This window comes from Anarhichas minor, unplaced genomic scaffold (assembly GCF_050575085.1).
Source record: "Anarhichas minor isolate MPS153535 unplaced genomic scaffold, ASM5057508v1 ptg000027l, whole genome shotgun sequence".
NCBI lineage: Eukaryota > Metazoa > Chordata > Actinopteri > Perciformes > Anarhichadidae > Anarhichas > Anarhichas minor.
The window spans coordinates 12,911,285-12,930,850 of NW_027466473.1; the positions used below are offsets into that span (position 1 = coordinate 12,911,285).

General features: G+C 43.2%; 1 protein-coding gene across 1 annotated transcript; it reads left to right on the forward strand.

Annotated features, from left to right (window-relative positions):
• Window positions 1–1,905: 1,905 nt before the first annotated feature.
• stard13a (StAR related lipid transfer domain containing 13a) lies at window positions 1,906–18,108 on the forward strand. Its single transcript, XM_076101832.1, has 14 exons — window positions 1,906–2,365; window positions 8,738–8,809; window positions 9,784–9,865; window positions 11,413–11,476; window positions 12,077–13,371; window positions 13,702–13,872; window positions 14,324–14,483; window positions 14,783–14,981; window positions 15,256–15,469; window positions 15,756–15,870; window positions 16,510–16,761; window positions 17,096–17,313; window positions 17,718–17,894; window positions 17,991–18,108. Exons 1-14 carry the CDS (start codon window positions 1,906–1,908, stop codon window positions 18,106–18,108), a joined length of 3,597 nt encoding a protein of 1,198 aa, XP_075957947.1.
• Window positions 18,109–19,566: the final 1,458 nt, after the last annotated feature.

The window sequence follows — 19,566 nt, forward strand, 5'->3', positions numbered from 1 at the left end:
CAGACTAAACAGATCTGCATTAGCATTGCTTACGATAACTACACAGACAAATTTCCCCTTGGGGATGAATAAAGTATATTTCTATTCTATTCTATTCTAACTATACAGATTTTTGTGGGACATATTGCTATCAAGAGGCCCAAGCAGGGAATGTGGGTGGTGTATATGTGCTGGATCAGCTTAACTGCTTGTAAGAGTGTGACTTTGTGTCCTAGCTTGGTTTGCAAAACAAGCTATTATCAAGTATAGTTCTAAACTAGACTATAAAACCAACAGTTCAACTCACATCTTCCCTTTTTATTGTTTCATTATTTCCCTACATCCTTCCTGTTCACACCTCCCCTCACACACAAGCACTCTCTATTTCACAGGTGACCTCTGACCTTTGGCTACAAGTAAAACATGTTACAGAAGTGAGTAGAAGGGAGTTCATGTGTGTTTCTTCATAACTGTTAAACATAAAAGAGAAATAGCGAGTCGATGCTGAAACGTGTTTTTAATGAGATCATGGAGAAATTCTATGATTTAGGTGACACCTGTGATGTTGTCTGTTAAAATAACTTACTCACGCTAAAAGTCATCCAATAGCTTTCAAACAATAAAGGCTTTTTGTTTTTACAGATTGCAAATAATGTCTTTTTATAAGTTTTATATATTTGTAGTGTGTACATTTTGACAAATATTAAGAACAAAATGAAAAGAGTCAAATATATCACATCTAAGCATTAACGTTCAAATGTTAGTATTATGTGGTAAAGGCTTTAGGATCCAGCGCTGCTGGTGTTCAGAGCATTCAACTCATCGAAAGTCCACATTTAGATCACGTGATGTGGGCAACATCATGCTTCTTGATGGGTCTGTTCTTGCACCAGAGAGAGAGGCTGAGATATGCAGTGATGATGATGATGGAGGCGAAGAGAGCTCTGAAGGAAGTGATGACGAAGGAGGAGAAAGTGAGGCTGGACTGCAAATCAACCTTTTATAGGACATCTGCCAAATATGGCCATACTTTAATCCAGGCATTAGTATTGTTTCAGAAATACGATGAGAATGATGAATACCTCGACATAAAGCAGGCATCTTAATGCTCGACCAAAGAGCGTATGGTGGAAAAGCACATCATATCATTTACAGAAAGCTATCATTTGTTTGATTATTGCATAAACTGTTCACTAGTGATTATCTTGAGATGATGATGAATGTGTAGCTGGGTTTTTTTTAGTTGTGAAAAATTGTGGGTGGGGAATTCCGTGGTATGAACTTGATGGTGTGGATTTAGAGAACTTTTCTCAATGGCATAACAATCCACTCAACTTTAGGAACAATAGGTTTGCTCCTATAATAACACCCACAAACTCTCTATTGTTCTGCCCTTTCCCATGTCACAGTGGCAGACGGTCTTTGGGATAGTGTTTTTTTCTTCCAGGCCTATCCCCAATCTGATCACATCTTCCATCTCAGATATTCCTTTCTCTCACACACACACACATGTGCACATTTGCCCGAGGCATGTACCAAATTGTGTCTTTGGCACAGCTTCAGGAAGCAGAGCGGTGTTCCCTGAGCTCTCACGCCATTGGCTGCTGGTCATGTGGCCAAAAGGAAAAACCTTGTGGAAGCAAGAGTTTGCGAGTCTTCCTCCAATCTCAGCTGCGAGGTCGGCAAATGCGTGTTTGTGTGTTTGTGGGGAGAATAAGGTCTGTCATCCGTGTCAGGTGGTGTGATGAAATTTTGTGTTTGTTCGACTGAGTTGGAGGGAGGAGGCAGTTGGGAGGGGGAGCCGATTCGGCTTCCAGTGAGGGCATGTTAGACACAGGAATTTAGAAGGTGTGCACTCACAACAACTCATCAGGACGTGAAGGGAGGAAGATTTGTAGGTTAGTGAGCTTTAGATGTTATGTTATTATGGAGGCTGTGGACAACAGTTTGGCTGGTATGGATGATGTGGCAGCGACTACAGACAGTGTGGCGCACCGAGCAAATGCTGCAGGAAAGGGAGAGACAGCAAACCACAGTCTGGACCCTGTGGACAATGGGAACAGCATGAAAGCTGCCAAAGATGAGGATGTGAGGGGCGACGCTGAGAGCGCTGACACCGTCTGTGCCGAGGACAGCGCTGATGTTGCAGACAGTAGGGGTATGGAAATTGATGACATCACGGACAGCATGGATCAAAGTGCCGAGGACGACAGTAATGACGGCGAGAGCGACGGCGACAGCTCCAATGAGGGATCTTGTCTGGGGGCCATGACCTCTCACGGGCAGGACTACTACCTGAGGCTGGGCGACACTCCTCGGCGGCGCTCTGCCCTGCGCCTCTCACGCATCATTGCCCGCAAGCAGCTGCTATGGAGGCTGGCACAAGGTAGAACTAGAGAGAGTTGAATCACACCAGCGTGATTAGATTTGTGACTGGTTTTACGGTGTCTTTTTATCCGATTAGTTGGATGTTCTGGATTTTTTGTTTTTTTGACAAAAGAGAGATGGAACATGAATAGATTGACACTTAGATATTTTAAGTCTACCTCTTGTCTATTAGTTTTCTTTTCTCCTGTGGAAAAACTGAACTGGGTGCAGATTCAAACAATGCTTTGATAAAGGAAGTGTGTCAGTTTTAAAACATAGGAAGGGACTCTGATTGCAGCTGTTTCATGTCTTCCTTACGTAGGAATTTTTCAACATTTGACCTATTCATCAGAGGTTTACTCGACACCAAAAATGAATAGACCCAACTTTTAGAAGTAACTCACCTCTCTTCTGTTTCATCATGCTTTTTATTTGCTTTCTTTTTTGGTAAGATCTTACACACCAAGGATTGCCTGCACACACACTTCCTTCTGGTTTTAATAGTCGGACATATGGAGCCTCCCGTCCTCCAAAGATGTCTTTCATAAATCTGAAAGAAGTCATAACAAACCATAAAGGACTGTAGTGTTATTGTTTTTGTCTATGTAGGTAGGGATCCAAATTGTATTCCATGGCTACTTCCTCAACTTCCTGTCACATGACTCAAGTTTCCCGCGGAGTGAAGAGAACATCCCGTCATTCATAGAGAGGCTGTGGGTTATTCTTATGTTTGTTGAGGTCTTTGTAGAAGATGAGTCTCTCTCCTTTGTATTCTGACGTTTTTCCCTGGTGCCATGTTGGTACACTTGATAGAGATCAGATCGTGTGTTTGTGTTGTTTGTTGTTCTCATGTACCGTGGTACACAACTCTGGTTTTATGAGGAAGCAGAAACATGTCAGGTCTTGTGTTTTTTTTTATCCTCTGCGAGCCAAATCTCGTGTGAAGCATCTAAAAAAACTGCGTGAAGGAGAGAAAGAGTGATATGACAGCTGTGGCAGATGAGGAATGTAGATGGAGAAGCAAGTTCATGCCTGCGCTGTTTTTGAATGATGGTATGATCTATTCAGCTTTCACTCCTTGCCTGTTGCACTTATACACACTTTTGTCCTCTTCTCCTCCAATCGTACTCTCTCTCTCTCTCTCTCTCTCTCTCTCTGTCTTTCTCACACATTCTCTCCCAAGTTGCATTCCACTTCTTAGCAGCTGGTAGAGTCTCAGACAGACTTAAATAAAAAAATAACTCAGTGACCCCTAATCTGACACTTCTCAAAAGCAATAGTTTGATTCATATCTCAAAGTACATGCCTTTTCCTGCAATTTAGATTTTCTTATGCACATGGCCTATTTACAGATAGGTGACAATTTAAAGCAGCAGTTACCAGTATTGTTATAATAACAATGATAAAATTACTATGTTACCTGCTCAGCACTAAATAGCAGACAGACAAAGTTAGTGACTATAGCTGTTGAAGATAGTGGACGTTTTAGCAGCTGAAAAGTCAGATATTTCACACAGGAGTTGGTGGAGACCAAAAACAGAGCTTAAAGAAAAGTGAATATCTGACTCACCTTCACCAGGTGGCCACAAACTGTTACAATTACAAAATATGCAACTGTTTGCGAGCTGTTCGCCATATCAGCTTAAAGTGAACTTAGTGTTGTGCTCACAGCTTGTTGGAAAAGTTGCAAAGAATAAGTAAAAAAGAGGAAATTATAGCCCAAAACCATAAATGCTCAATCACTAAATAGCAGAACGTATCAAATGCAGCACACATACATCATGTAATCATAGCCTGAAGATTAAGTGCATTGCTGTAACACATTGCTTTAACAACCTCTGCTGGAGGAAAGTGGCATAACCAAATACTCAACTTGATCTTTATAATCCATCCTATTAATACTGCTAACTCACAGCAGTCCTGCCATTTCTGTCCTTATATATATATATATATATATATATATATATATATATATATATATATATATATATATATATATATATATATATATATATATATATATATATATATATATATATATATATATATATATATATATATATATATATATATATATATATATATATATATATATATATATATATATATATATATATATATATATATATATATATATATATATATATATATATATATATATATATATATATATATATATACACATATACACAGGGCTGTCTAACATCTGCAGTCCTCAGTGAGTGCTGCACAGGAGACGCTGCGCCTGAACCGATTTAATGCCTTGTTGATGCTGTTTTACAGCACATTCCTGAGGGCTCTACATCATTGCAGATGAACCATATGTGATGGGACGGACATATTATTTTTTTAAAGTCCCTCCCTCCCTTCCTTCCTCTCTCCCATCACTCCTCTTCTGCCTTCTTCACTACTTTTTTTTTTCCCCCTTTGTGACCTTAAAACATGAAGGACTAAGTGCTTTGGCTTATGTGGGAATATGGCTGCTTTCCAGGCAGCATGTGTGTGTGTGTGTGTGTGTGTAGTATTGTAGAAGGATCGCTCAATTCATGTCTATACAGCCTAACTATAAGCTATCTCTTGTCAGTCCCTTATCAGTGTGGTTTATCTTCTAGGTATCAAATGAATTTGGACTGAAATGACACATTTAAACAAACAGCGATTGAATACAACTTTGTAAAATTAAACAAACTTTCTAGTTCTGATCTCTGTTGCCCCATGGTCTGTGTGACATATACATGGTCTGTGTGACATATACATGGTCTGTGTGACATATACATGGTCTGTGTGTCCCTTCTGACATGTTCAATCCAGTTGAGTTGTCCACTTCCTGTTGCTGGTTTTAGGTCACATGCCGCTCTGGACGCCTGGGAAATTAAGAGCAGGAAATGATGTCATGCATGGCACTTCAGGGCCCTTGAGACCCAGCACAAGGCAGACATAACACTGAGAAAAGGCTGTCAGAAAGTCAAGGTTACTGGCGTTGGATAAAAGGGAGGAAATGAAAGGTAGAAGAAAGAAAGGCAAAGGCACACTTTCTGAGAAAAAGCTGTGAGGACACGGGGATGCTTGTATTATGTGTATTATGTAACGTAGCTGGCGTCCTTGTTATGTAAGGAACTACCTTACAGCCCATTTGTCCCACACATGGACGCCCACATTCACAAGCCCATCACACACTCATACACATACCATCTGTCTACCTTCCCCGCTGTTATCCTAGTGGCTTGCTGCCTGATGTCATATATTCTCCACAGCAGGAACACGGGGACATGGAATAGACTGAAGGAAAAGCACGGTAGGCAGCTTGGATTAGCTCCGTCTGACTGTGTGCATTTGTCTGTTTTGTGGCCCACTAATAACATATTGGTGTACTAATTAATCTCTTGATTAAATTCTGCACAGATGAATAGCGGTGCTTTGTTCCCATGCTGACAGGAGCTTGGCCACTTGGCACCTCGGTGCACAAACACAAAGACGCATTGCCAATTACACATGCAAAAAAACAAAAAACGCTGTTGTGTGCTTTTTCTAAGGAGAAAAAACTATTTGGGGGGGGGGGGGGACTACAACAGCTTCATAACTATTAGTTACTTTTGAATGCAACACTACAAAAGTCAGTGTAATGGAGGTTAATTGATAAGTCGCAGGATGTGTAGGTATCCCTCATTTATACTCACTAAATTGAGTGTTGCCATTGCTATGGCAGGATGCTGCAGCACAGTAAGAATATTTGTGTGGCTCTACAATGGCATTTACTTGAAGAACTAAAACTTTAGCTCTAGGATTGCTGGAGGATGTTATGTGTTTGTCCTAATTTTTCTGCAAAAACACAGAACAACAGAATGGACAATGGCTCACTGATGTGTTATTGCATAGGGAAACACAGGAAGTACTTTGAAGCAGGATTAATTGATTGTTGGTTTTGGTCTTTGTATGGGATTTGTGGACAATTAGAAAAATGTAGACTTATCGTAATGTATCCCGCTCTTCATCTGCATCTCAGTAAATACGCGGCTGGTGTGGTATGTCTTCCTCCCTGTGGTTTTCCCACAGGGTCTGTCCATCTCAGCTGCCCTCCCTCCCACCCCAGCTGTCTGTCTGTCTCATCCGTTTTGTATCCTCTGACTCACTGGGGGCAACATCTGGACTGTGCTAAATATCTGCGCTGGTGTGTGTAATGTACGTGTGTGCGTACACATTGCATTCTCCCACACATTGTTCTGCTCCGCAGTTTTGTAGAGTAAAGCAAAAGAAGGAGGCCGAGGTCAGAGTCTCCTTGCTGGCCTGCCAGTAGGTTTTAGCTGACATGTGAAGTTAGCGTCCACCAGTCCTCAGTCTGTGACCGCGGGGGCTGGCTTGATGCAAACGCCAGCTGAAATTAGCCATTTCCTCAATGGGTGCGATGGGCAGCAGCAGCTCTGGTGATGACAAAGAAGATGTGGAGTTGGTGTCATCGGCCAGCTTCGTGTAGGAGCAAAGAGGACGAAAGGATGAGGAGAAGCAAAGCGGACGTATGGATGAAGGGAAGTGTTTGCCTTTAGAGAGAGAACCTGAGGGGACGAGGCAAGGTTATCAGCAAGAAAAGTGCAGAGAGAGTACAGAGTAAAAATACATTTACACAAGAATAAACAAGAGGGGAAAAGCAAGTGACATACTAAAATAAGAGTGAGGAGAAGAAAGAGTCTAGTGCAGCATCATGCAGAGAGAGGTGTAAAAATAGAGAGATTTTGTATGTGGATCCTAACGAAGCAGAAAGTGCGAGAGAGGAGGTTGAGGAGAAAATTAGAGGGAAGAGAAACCCTGCATGGGGCAGGCTGAGAGAGGGAGGCAGAGTTGTAAACACAAGGGTTGGAAAGGCAGAGAGGAGGAAAGTGCAGAATCGTTGCCGCTTGATGGAAAGCCGGATAGCAGCGAGTGGATGTGCCATGGGATGGAGAGGAAAGTGAGCACAGGAGAAATGAATGGAAGCATATCATCACTTGCACCATGAGGGCTCCAAGTAAGTTTTCAGTCCTCTCAACCCTGCAGGCTCTCTCTGGTGTTTCTCTGTCTATTTTCAGAGTGTTACAAGAAGTATTTTTCCTGATCTGTTGCTTCATATGTGATTTAGAGAGAGAGAGAGGAGTTATGCTGAAAATGCTGGGAGAGGGATGTAATTGCTGGATTGCGGTGAAAAGATAATTTCCTCTGACCGTTCTCATCTGTGATGGTGAGGACGGAGGCTTTTTATTGCCCTGCTTTGTCTCCTGTGTTTCTGCGGTGCTTCTCCCATTCACTGCCAGCACCTCTAAATGAGTGAATGAGAGGAGTGAGAAGGAGGATGGTTTTAAAAAGAGGTACGAGATCAGGACGGCGACTGCAGAGTGATGCAGAAATAGTGTTGAAAGTTGGTGGGTTTTTGATGATAGTGACGTTATTGTATTGTGATAACTATGTGTGGAATTTATTATTATTTTAACTTTACAACTTCAAAAAACGTACATAATTTGTTTAACCTTGCTTTGAGTTTTTAGACGGTGTCCACCTACAAACCCTAAGCTTTTCCACTCACAGTTATTTACAGTTTTTAAACATATGTGTGTATGTATCGGTGTAAATGCGTTTTTGCGTATGTACGTGTCTGTGTATGTATTATATCTTTTACATTGCTTTAATTTCAACCATTTTCTTTGTAAAAAAAATACTAATGTCATTGCTGGCACCAACTTCTTTCAAATGTCTTTGTCAGCACAAAGCTTTGCAGAGCAGTTTAATCAGTGTCTGCTCATAAAGAGAACCTACACACACACACACACACACACACACAGACATACACACACATACATACATGAACGGTGCAGAGTCTAGCAGTGTGAGCAATACATATGCTGGCGGAAAAAAGTAGTAAAACAAATGCCTGTAAAAGGTTCCGCGGTGCTGGCGGCAGCATCTAATGGGGTGTGGTGCCATGTGTAAGGCCTGTTAAACTTACGCATTAACGGCTGAAATCTGACTGCTGGTTAAATTGTGTAAAGTGTTTCCTTTGTCCCTCACTGGCTCACTTCCAGCTTTTCCAATCTCATCATTCCAGTCAATTCCCAGAGGAAAATGTAACTCCCTGAGATGTTCCTCTTCTATAAGCTACAAAAGCTGGGATAGTGGGATGTTATGCTCTTTATGACTCTGAATTTATCCGTGTTTATTTTGAGAGAGCGAATAATTAACACGGCACATCAAGCTGTGCATATAAAAGACATCAGTCCGGTGGAATTCAGAAGGAAATTCAATAATGTGGGGACTTTCCTCCACAAAAATGTTGTGATATTATGTGTTTTCAGATTTCATATTACAGAGTAGATCCCAAATATGTTAATGTGTGCACTCACACATTTGTTTTTTTTTGGCTTTACAGAGATTGAGGCTAAGGAGGCTTGTGATTGGCTTCGAGCAGCGGGATTTCCACAGTACGCCCAGCTCTATGAAGGTAACACACACACACACACACACACACACACACACACACACATACAGTAGCCAAAGTACAGCATTTATCCAGCTGCCTTGTTTCACACAAAGACGTCCCCCTTCAAATCTCTCCTTTTTGTTCAATCCTGCTTCTGAGTTTGTCTCTTTTTTCCATCGTCTGTGTTTCTCTCTCTTTTTCTGCCATCCCTCTCTCTGCGTATATCCTCGTCTGCTGGGCCGCTGCGTTCTATTTCCAGGCTCTAGTTCCTGTCCAGAGGGAGGGGTCATGGGAAAGGCCTTGTTATCACTGCTGGGACTCTCACAGCTTCTCTTTCTCTCTTCTTTCTTCCACCTTTCTCTGGCCTGTATTTCCTTACTATCTCTGTCTGTCTAGCTTTTCATTCAGCTTTCTTTTCTCCTTCCTTCCTTCCGTTTTGCCCTCTACCCGCCTATCTGTGAAGCCTACAGGCGCTCATTCATGTGATGATCATCGGGTCTCACACAGTTGAGGCACAAACAGGAAATGGCCCCAGTAATCTAAGAAGTAGCTCTAAAAACCCAGCAGTCCTGCTTTAGCAGCCCACACACACACACACACACACACACACACACAATGTGCTGAGAACTGCTGTGAGCTCCAGTAATGTTGGGTTATGGATGGCCGCCTCTTGGACTCTTTGGCTGCTCCCGGGTGGACACGATGCCTGCAGACGGCCACCACACACAGAGAATCACCAAAATAAAAGGCTTGAGTCCTTTTGGCATTGTGTGGAATTCAGGTTATTTTGGGGTTAAAAAAGGCGTGTGTGTATTTTCTTTAAACTTCATATGCACAAGACAGGTGTCAACAGCGGCGGCAGCAGTTGTGCCATGCTTCACAGACTTCAGTAATGGTTAACCGGAAGAGAAAACTGCCGTTTCCTGTCAGTCATTAACTATTTAAACTCAATCACTGTTTTTTCTTCTTCCTCTCTCACTCTCTCTCTCGTACAGATTCCCAGTTTCCAGTTGACATTTCCTCTGTGAAAAGGGACCACGACTTTTTAGACCGGGATCTGGTAGAGCCTCTATGTCGGTAAGGACACTTGTATAAACACACATGTTAATATTTGTACACTTCAGTCAACCCGGCCATACACATGCAAACCTCACTTTTTGGTGTGCCCATTTAACACTAGTAAAAACCCAGATTCTGTCCTTGTCCCTGCGGCCTGGTGCTAACCGCTAATCATTAGATGTCTGACCCCGACCCCTAATGAACTCCCCACTCCTGTTTCGTGCTCAGACAGCCCGGGCTTTGATCTGGTCGCCTTCCCTCCCCTCTGCAGTGCTCTGATCTCCCATTCAAAGAGCAGAAACCCTCAGGGGGCAAAGAAATGGGGGGGCTGAGGGGTAAAGGGAATGGGGAAGGAGTGAGGGGATGCCAGTCTATTCTATCAGATGGCTTTGAGTGTGTTTTTTATGTCCCTTTGCACACCTTTATGATCTTTTTGTCTCGCATCTCCCATTCCTCTCTTTCCATGGACGTTTTCCCACCTCGCACCATTGTACCCTTTACCTTTTTCCGTCTTCTCTATACACCCCCGCCTCTTCAATGTCTACGGTAGAGGAGGGTGTGGTAATTATAGCGTTAGTGATTTCCCAAAAGCTGTATTGTGAGAGAATATGTATCGGACCCCCTGAGAATGTCTCAGAAGCTGGAAGATACACTCACAGTAAGATCTCTCTTGTTCATGCATCACTCTTAAACTTAAATTTAGATGATATACAGCTATATGGATGCAAGAATACATAGTTTATGGAGCATATCATTCTAAATCTGTATGGATATGTTCAACCAGGACGAATTGTTTGTTCCATCCTGCAGCAGAAATACAGGGTGTGGAGACTCCAGGGGCTCCCCCTGTATATTTTCAAACTTAAATGTTTACTTTCAGCCAGAAAGACAGCTTGCTGTTTCCTGTTGGTATTTCATTCTGGTTTATATCAAACAATCCCTTGTCTGCCCGTTTGTATGAGAGGACAGAGAAAATAAACAGTGAACAAAAGAGGATTTCTGAGTGTGCTATTAGAGGCTGAAATCTTTCAAATGACAGAGGTCACGAGCCCCAAAAGATGTTTTTAATGATCCCATCTTGAAAGGCACCAACACAGACACCACCCTCCTAACCAGCCGCTGTTCACATTCCCTGAGTTGCAGAAGGGGGGGGGGGGGGAGAACGTGGGTGGGTGCAGACTGCACCGAGACGTTTTGCGAAGGAGGTTGCCCGCAGCGCTCCAGAGCAGGAAAGTGGAAGGGGGGTGGGGATGGGTGACAGATGAAGGGAGGAGGTAGGGAAGTGGAAGGGAGGAGCCAGCTGTGTTTTGGGGGAAATGCACTCCTTGAGGGTGAGGATCAGTCCCAGCTGATTGATGCCAGAGGAGAGGGAGGAGTAGAGTCAGTTTGGGAGAAAGGGATAGGGAGAGTGTAATGAGAAGGATAGAGTCAGAAAACATCATAAGTGAGGAGGAGAGTGAGGAATGAGAGAGAAGAGAGTGAAAATGAGAATGTGACAGTTCATGAACACTGCAACAGACAAAACATATCCAACACATGTAACTTACTGTGCGTTTATGTTGCAGACGTCTAAATACTCTGAACAAGTGTGCCTCCATGAAACTGGACGTCAGCCACCCCAAGAAGAAAGTAAGACAACCTCGTTTAACTGTAAGCCATCAACTTAACAAACTCTTTGTTGTTGCTTTGCTGATGCTTTGTCAGCTGCCACAAATAGACACATGAGGATTGTATAGGTAGATTTGTGTTCATTGCTTTTTCATACAATCTGTGTGTAGCTGGTCAGTTCTTTGTCTGGTCAGTGTAGATCTGAAAATATGATGCCATGCTCCTCAAAGTGGATTCACCATGTAATGTTGATGTTCACAACTCTAAGTTGATGACAATTCAGACTGGATATATAGATCTATCCAGTAGATATAGATATAGATATATATGTATAAGACACTTCAATGGTATTTATGAAATCCAGTTGAAGGGTCAACTAGTGCTAATGTCCAGATATTTTCTGTTCAGTAGTGCTCATGATGAAGGATACTTTTCCAAATCTGTCCAAAGTCTGGATTAATTTGTAGTAAGTCCGAAATGGCCTAGAAGTGAAATAAAACAAGTCAATCGGGATTTTTGATATATGAACACAACAGAAGATCTTAATTCTATAGTAACTCTTATTTGGAGCTTTGTGTTGCAATCTTTTGACCCTGTAATAACTCCTTTATGGTTCCATAGGGTGATGACTCTGATGAAGATGACCCGTTGGCCATCAGTAAAAGGTGGACGTTTGAGTGGAGCAGCCGACGTTGGTCGCGCCTGCAAGACTTCCTGTTGGACAGCACCACTGAAAGTCCACTGGACTTCCTGTTGGACAGCACCATGAGCATTGAGAGTGTGCTGACGGACCAGAGCGAGCAGGAGATCGCAGAAATCTCCTCGTTGCATAGTGAGGACTCCGCCTCTGCCATGCCTGACTCTATATCTATGGCATCTCTCTCTGCTTCCTACCATCCCTCCAGGGATCTTCCACACTACAACTCCCTGCCAATCAAGAGCAGCCGCCATGGGCAAGGAGGGCGGAGTAAAGCCAAGGAGTTTTTGCGTCGCATGGAATTAATGCGCACTTGGGGGCCGTCGACAAAGCGGAAAAGCTCAAATCGCAGGGCACCTATGGTCATCAGTGGGCCGGTGTTGCAGGGCGAGGAGCCTCACGCACTGCAGGTGCTCCAGTGTACTCCCATCAGCCAACTAGAACACAATGACCAAACTGACGGTGACACCCCCTCGCTTACCAATAACTGTAAAGACCAATCCACGGTGAGTGTTAGCCCCAGCGGTGAGGCAGCAGCGCCCAATGTGAAGGAGCCCGTGTGTGCAAAACACCGCACCGCCAGCATGAGAAGCAGCATGTATCTGGAGGACATTGAGCTGCTTTCTCAAAGCAAGAGGACTGAAGGACAGAGCCAGTTTGGCAGAAACCAGTTTCACTCATATGAAAACCTCCTCGTTCACATCCCCAAAGACCATAAACCAGGCACCTTTCCAAAAGCTCTGTCCATAGAGAGCCTGGTGCCTTCCCCTGGTGACGGAAACAATGGCCCCCGGACACGGGCCCAAATCTATCTACTCAACAATGGCCCGGGTGAGCCCTGGTCTGACAAACCTCTGTCCAAGCCCCCCTGTCCTGGAGCTCCCTGTGGCAGCAGGGTGAGTGTTTATGACAACGTTCCGGGCTCCCACCTCTACGCCAGCACAGGAGACCTACTGGACTTAGAGAAGGAGGAAAATCTGTTCCCTCACCTAGATGACATCATCCAGCACGTCAGCGGTTTGCAGCAAATAGTGGACCACTGGAGCCGCAGTGTGCTGCCTGAGGATGAGACAGGGGAGGGGGAGGAGGAGGAAGAGGAGGGCAGGACCACCCCCAGTGAAGGTGAGAGAGACGGGGTCTCCTTGATCGACACTGACTCGACAGGAACCAGTCGGGAGAGACGGGACTCTGGAGTCGGGGCCTCGCTGACAAGACCACGGTGAGTAAAACCAATGGTGAATGCACCCAAAATGTCAGTAATAATCTCTCAATGCGTAGGAAAACTGTGGTGCAGTAGGTCAAAGACGAACCAGAAGGTTGGTCTATAAACTACAAAGGAGGTTAACAATGAGCCGTTTGGGCATTTTACTGTTCGCCTTTGTTTTCTCTTCAAAACAAATTTGGCTCACCTGGAGGACGTTTGATAGGTGTCATTCCCAGATCTCAGAAATGATTCCGTTTGAGAACAACGTTGTTATCATAGATCGGAAATATGTCCAAAACACTGTGTGTCTCTCATTCTTTACTGGTATTCTCTCCCCCATCCCAGGCTACGATGGCCCAGCTTCAGGACCTCTGATCATCTCAACCAGCCGGCATCTTCACTGCAGATCAGTAGCCAATCAGCGGGCCAGCTCAGCCTGCTGCAGAAGTTCTCTTTGCTCCGCCTCACCGCCATCATGGAGAAATACTCAATGTCTAATAAACATGGCTGGACATGGTGGGTATCCACTCTGCCACATACATCGTCCATATGTTTCTCCCCTCTTCTCTACAATGGGAGGATTAGCTCATATTTCATGCATTTATTCATAATTCCAGGAATTTACAAGGTGTGATCTGTGATGTGTGTTAGTGCTTCCTTCAACTTCTCGACATCAGAGCTAAATCAGCAGGACCACATGCACCAACACCTTCACACAAAACCATAACATATCATCTACCACACTGATACTGGCTCTTACAATGGGTCTGTGCATAATTAAAGGCGCCAGTGTAGGTCAAAAACCGGCTTTAGATTCTCAACCACACAACCATCGTTATTAACAATCACTCCTTTTTGTATTTATTATACCTGGGAGGGAGATTCTGTTGACCAGCAATGTACATGAAGGGACAGATAATCTTTCTCCCACACACTTCCCTAATTGTTTTCTGTCTATCGCTTCCAGGTCTGTGCCCAAGTTTATGAAGCGCATGAAGGTGCCAGACTACAAAGAGAAGAGTGTGTTTGGTGTTCCCCTCATCATCCATGTCCAGCGCTGTGGTTTTCCGCTCCCTCTGTGTTTACAACAGGCCCTCAGCCACCTCAGAACACACTGTCTGGACCAGGTTAGAGAGGACAACAGCACTTATTAGAGTCTGTACATGACCATATATAGTGCTCAGTGAAATGTAACTAAGTACAGTTACTGTACTCGAGTACTTCCATGCTATAATACTGCAGTTCTTGTTCTTCTACACGTTTCAGATAGATGTGGTTTTACACATGTGTAACTACAGTTACTAGTTAATTTACTAGGACACTTTACAATACTATACTATACTATACAATGCATTAGACCAGTGGTTTCCAACAGTTTTGCCTTCCTCGTTGGCTTTGTCTGACTCTTCTTTCCTTCCCGTCTCAGGTGGGATTGTTCCGCAAATCTGGCGTGAAGTCGCGTATTCAGGCTCTGAGGCAGCAGTGTGAGTTGTCCCCTGACTCTGTGAGCTACGAGGACCAGTCGGCCTACGATGTGGCCGACATGGTCAAGCAGTTCTTCAGAGACTTTCCAGAGCCTCTGCTAACAAGCAAGCTGGGGGAAACCTTCCTGCATATTTACCAGTGTAAGTCGCCTCGGAGCTATGAATGCTGTAACGTGTTATCACAGCATCTGCCTCAGAGGAAGGGACTGTAAATGGTCTTAATCGTTAAGCTGGCCTTGATGGAAACTCAGTCAGAAACAGTGTTTGATATAAAAAAGTACAATTTTAGCTACTTGCTTTATATATGATTTGTGTGTATGAAATGAGCACTAAAAGACATGAAAAGACTGGATGTTGGGAACTGAGACTTTCTTCCATCAATCGCTCCTCACCTCCGCTCATCTTTTTTCTTTAGATGTCCCAAAGGAGCAGAGGTTGCAGGCCGTCAGAGCGGCCATTTTGCTGATGCCGGACGAAAACAGGGAGGTTCTGCAGGCGTTGCTCTACTTCCTGCGTGACGTGACTTCCTTGGTAGAGGAGAACCAGATGACGCCGATGAACCTGGCTGTTTGTCTGGGACCTTCGCTCTTCCACCTCAGCATACTGAAGAACGAGTTGCTCTCGCCAAGGTGAACACACTGATGCTTACATAGAAAAACTAAAAATAGCTTCGGCCGTGCAAAATGCATTACAACATGGGGTCTAAGATAAGATGATGTCCTCATTATATGATGCTAAATTGAGTTTAGGTAAAATTCTATGCCACATTATTTCGTTACTTTTCTTTCTTTTTGATTTTAAAACATTTTATATATTCAGTACCATGAAAATAAAGGTAAATAGTTATTAAGCTAATGGTGCATTGTTCTGTACTTCTGTGTAAATAGATATTCTGTATAATTTCTGTCCGTCAAGGTCAATCCAGAGGAAGTACACCACGGGTCGTCCCGATCAGAAAGACCTGAGTGAGAACCTGGCAGCCACCCAGGGTCTGTGTCACATGATCACCGAGTGCCAGTGTCTCTTTCAGGTCAGTATTTACAATTTACAGGGAATTGTTTCTATAAGGGCGAAAAATGATAAGTGACTGGCAGACGTTACGCAGATTAATTGTGTTGGCTAAGAAATGATGCACGTCCAGGTCTGAATATGGGACATTAACAGACAAAAATAACTGCGGAGCGTCGTGATGTTTTCCTTGCTGAGTTGTTATTATCCAAGGCCTGAGTGTTATTGTGTTTAATAAGCTAATTTATAAAACTGTATACCATCATTATCTTGAGGCTGACAGTGTGTGCTGTATATACTGCTGCTGTCAGCGAAAACCTATTAAGAGACGAAGAAAAACAGATCACCATGCATTTTTGAGTTTAATGTGGTTTTAAGAGTTTTCACAAGAGCAAGAATGGTTAAATCTTCTTAACCCACAGAGGATGGTGTAATTCTTCCAAAACATGAAAGTGACCAGCGTTGGAGTTTAAAGGTTTTTTGTAAGATAATAATATCAGAAAGGCAGAGGACATGTAATATTAAACTGTCCACCTTTTGTACCAAAACAATATTCCAGAAGAGCTGCTATGATATGTTTTAAATCTCGGTCGTCTCAGTGCAAATGCTGATGTGGTGCGATGTGATGTGATGTGATGCACGTCCTCCGGCTGTCCCGCAGATACCAGAGGAGATGGTGACCCAGTCTCGTAACTCCTATATGGAGGCTGAGCTGATAGTGCCCCCGCTGGACGAGCTGTGCAAGGCTCACGAGGAAGAAGTGGATGAGGACGAGGACGAGGAGGATGAGGAGGGATCCTATCATACCTACCTGGAAGGGCTGGTCCAGAACCTGCTGGAAGAGGCCAAAGATAAGAGCAAAGGCTGGGTGTCTCGCTCGACGACTGACCATACAGAACTGGCATTCAAAAAGGTATGTGTTCATTGAATTTCTGAAATATTGTTGGATTTTGAGATGGGAGAAAGAAATTGAATTGGAAAGCTATAATACTATTTGTTTAGTGCATACTTTGCATTGAGCATTCTCAGTTAGCTTCTCCGCAGGAAGCACATCTCAAGTGGAAACCTGACTGTTTAACGTTAGACTTTAAAAACAAAGGAACAATTAAAGGAAAATTCAGTTTTTTTTAATACACATCTCTGTGCATGGAGACCCACGTACTTGTTCAAATTATACATGGTCAGATACGTTTTGAATCTCTTTTGTACACCATCACAATAAATCTAACCCTCGTGATGTGTGTAAGGTGGGAGATGGTAACCCTCTGAGGCGATGGCGAGTGTGTGTCGAGGTGTCGGCGGCTCCAGATGAGGTGCTGCAGCGGCTGCTGAGAGAGCGCCCTCTGTGGCAGGCCGATCTACAGCAGGAGAAGGTTCTGGAGACGCTGGATAAACAGACGGACGTGTACCAGTACTCCCACCACAACATGGCACCTCAACCCAGCTGTGACTATGTGGTACTAAGGTCAGGATTAATGATATTTGCGTGCTTTATTTGATTTGGAATTTATTTTTAGACTATTACTTCTCAAAACAACCTGCTTAAGCATTCCCTAAAATGCATAAACATGTCTCAAATAGCATACTGTATAAAAAAGCAGAGCTGCAACATTACGTCGACTAGCCCATCAAAATAAAATGAATTGGTATCAATACCAAGCGAGAACTGCTGCTTAACTTTGACTTGCGTTATAATAAATTGAATATTCTTCTGGTTTGTCAGACAAAACAAGATTTTTAAATGTTTTATAGAGCAACAATTCATTGATTTACATAATCTACAGATTAGTCAACAATAAAAATAATTTTAAGTTGTTACCAAACCATGTCTCACATTCCCACATCTTCTTTGTCCCTCCGCCCCCTCAGATCATGGCGCACAGACCTATGTAAAGGCTCCTGTGCATTGGTGTGTGTGTCCATCGAACATGATGACAGCCCGCGCACGGGAGCAGTGAGGGGGGTGGTGCTGGAGTCACAGTACCTCCTCGAGCCCTGTGGGACTGGGAGGACCAGACTCATACACATCTCCAGAGTAGACCTCAGGTGTGTGGGGGCGGACTTCAAGTGCTCTCATAGTAAAAGTTTAAAAAAACAAACAATGCAATCATTAATGTGCCTGATTTGCTTTTCTTGTTACAGGGGAAGATCTCCAGAATGGTACAACAAAGCATTCGGTCACCTGTGTGTTAATGAAGCTCAGAGGATCCGATCCTCTTTTCACCCTCCAGAACAGACGAGCACTGAGGCCAAGATCTGAACCCCACACATCAAGCTTTATCTCGGGTCACACTGCCAGAGCAGCTGAGCCTGAGGACCCATGAGGGGAATCATCCAGGCAGTGAACTTTAGTACCTTTTCACGCTGCTGAGCCACACTCAGTGCTGTACTGCACCATACTGTACTGAGTTACCGTCATTCACAGAAAAGGGAGTTTTTTGCCATGTATTCCATTAATTCCGCATAACAACATATCACTACTTATTTATCCCATAAATATCAAACAGCTAATTAGATTTTCTTTGAATATACATTGATGTTACATATAATAATCTGCAGACGGAGCGTATTTTCAGTATTTATTGCTCTGGGTCATTCTTCTAAATCCTCGTCTACTAATCCAATATCTTGCACAAAAAAAAAGACGACGTACGACAACAGCCCGCACCAGAAGGTGTGTTAATGAGGTGGTTGCCGTCTTTAACACCGTCATTTGATAAAGCTGTAGCTGATGTTATCGTATGTTAAAATGACATAAAAGTAACCCACAAGTAAAGTAGAATACCCATATTTGTATTGATTATTTACTCTGAGAAATCTATCTTAACTCCAACTCTTTAAAATGTAACATGGCCTGCTAGAGGAATATAAATGACTGATTAGATTGAAACTGTTCACAACGATTTGTTCTCCTCAGATGTTTTATTGAATAGACTTGAAGAAACAGGACACACACACGTCAGATCTGCTTTTATCACAGTCAATCAAAAATGACATTTAATAAACAACACAGCAAATTTCATCAACCAACCAAGGAATTGCAATTTAGTGTCAGGACAAGTACATTCAGTGCTCTAACGACTCTTAATCCTGCTTTTAAAAATCTTGCATGTTGATACAATAATCTAATTTGAGTTAATTTGTCCATCTATAAACTAATGCTCCTAGAAAGCTGTGAACAAATCCCTTAAGTATGCACGTTTATAAAAGGCACTAGATTATGATCGAGCCGTCCTCAGATTAAGATGCATAAATCCCAGTGCTCTTAAAAAGCATCCCTGTCATTTGGAATGACCGGGACCAGTACAGCGTGGCTACATGTCAGCGTTACATTGTGAAAAGTGCACTATAGTTCAGGACAAACCGAGCCGAGCACATGAGGGATCTGGATCACAGAAAGGGCAAACAGTCATCAGGTCCATACATGTGCTGTTATGGAAACATTGTGTTGGATATCACTGTTGACCTACTTCTCTCACTATTTTCAGTGTTACTCTTATCTAAATGTTTTTTTAAAGTTATCATTGTCATTATATACATGTATATTGTATCACCTTTTTTTTGCTGTCATGTTATACAATGTCTAAGACATGTGACCATTTCACTGCTTCTGGGAAGCATGTTTGAAATTGTGTGTGTGTGTGTGTGTGTGTGGGAGTGCATGGAAGTGCCCGTGTATCTGCACTGTAGATATACGTACAGCCTTTATTGTTAATAT

Excerpts from the sequence above, each read along its gene's own strand:
- stard13a (XM_076101832.1), top strand. The coding sequence starts at position 1,906 with ATGGAGGCTGTGGACAACAGTTTGGCTGGTATGGATGATGTGGCAGCG. Across the intron at positions 11,477-12,076 it reads TCAGCCACCCCAAGAAGAAA|GGTGATGACTCTGATGAAGA; the intron begins GTAAGACAACCT and ends ATGGTTCCATAG. Across the intron at positions 15,871-16,509 it reads AGTGCCAGTGTCTCTTTCAG|ATACCAGAGGAGATGGTGAC; the intron begins GTCAGTATTTAC and ends GCTGTCCCGCAG.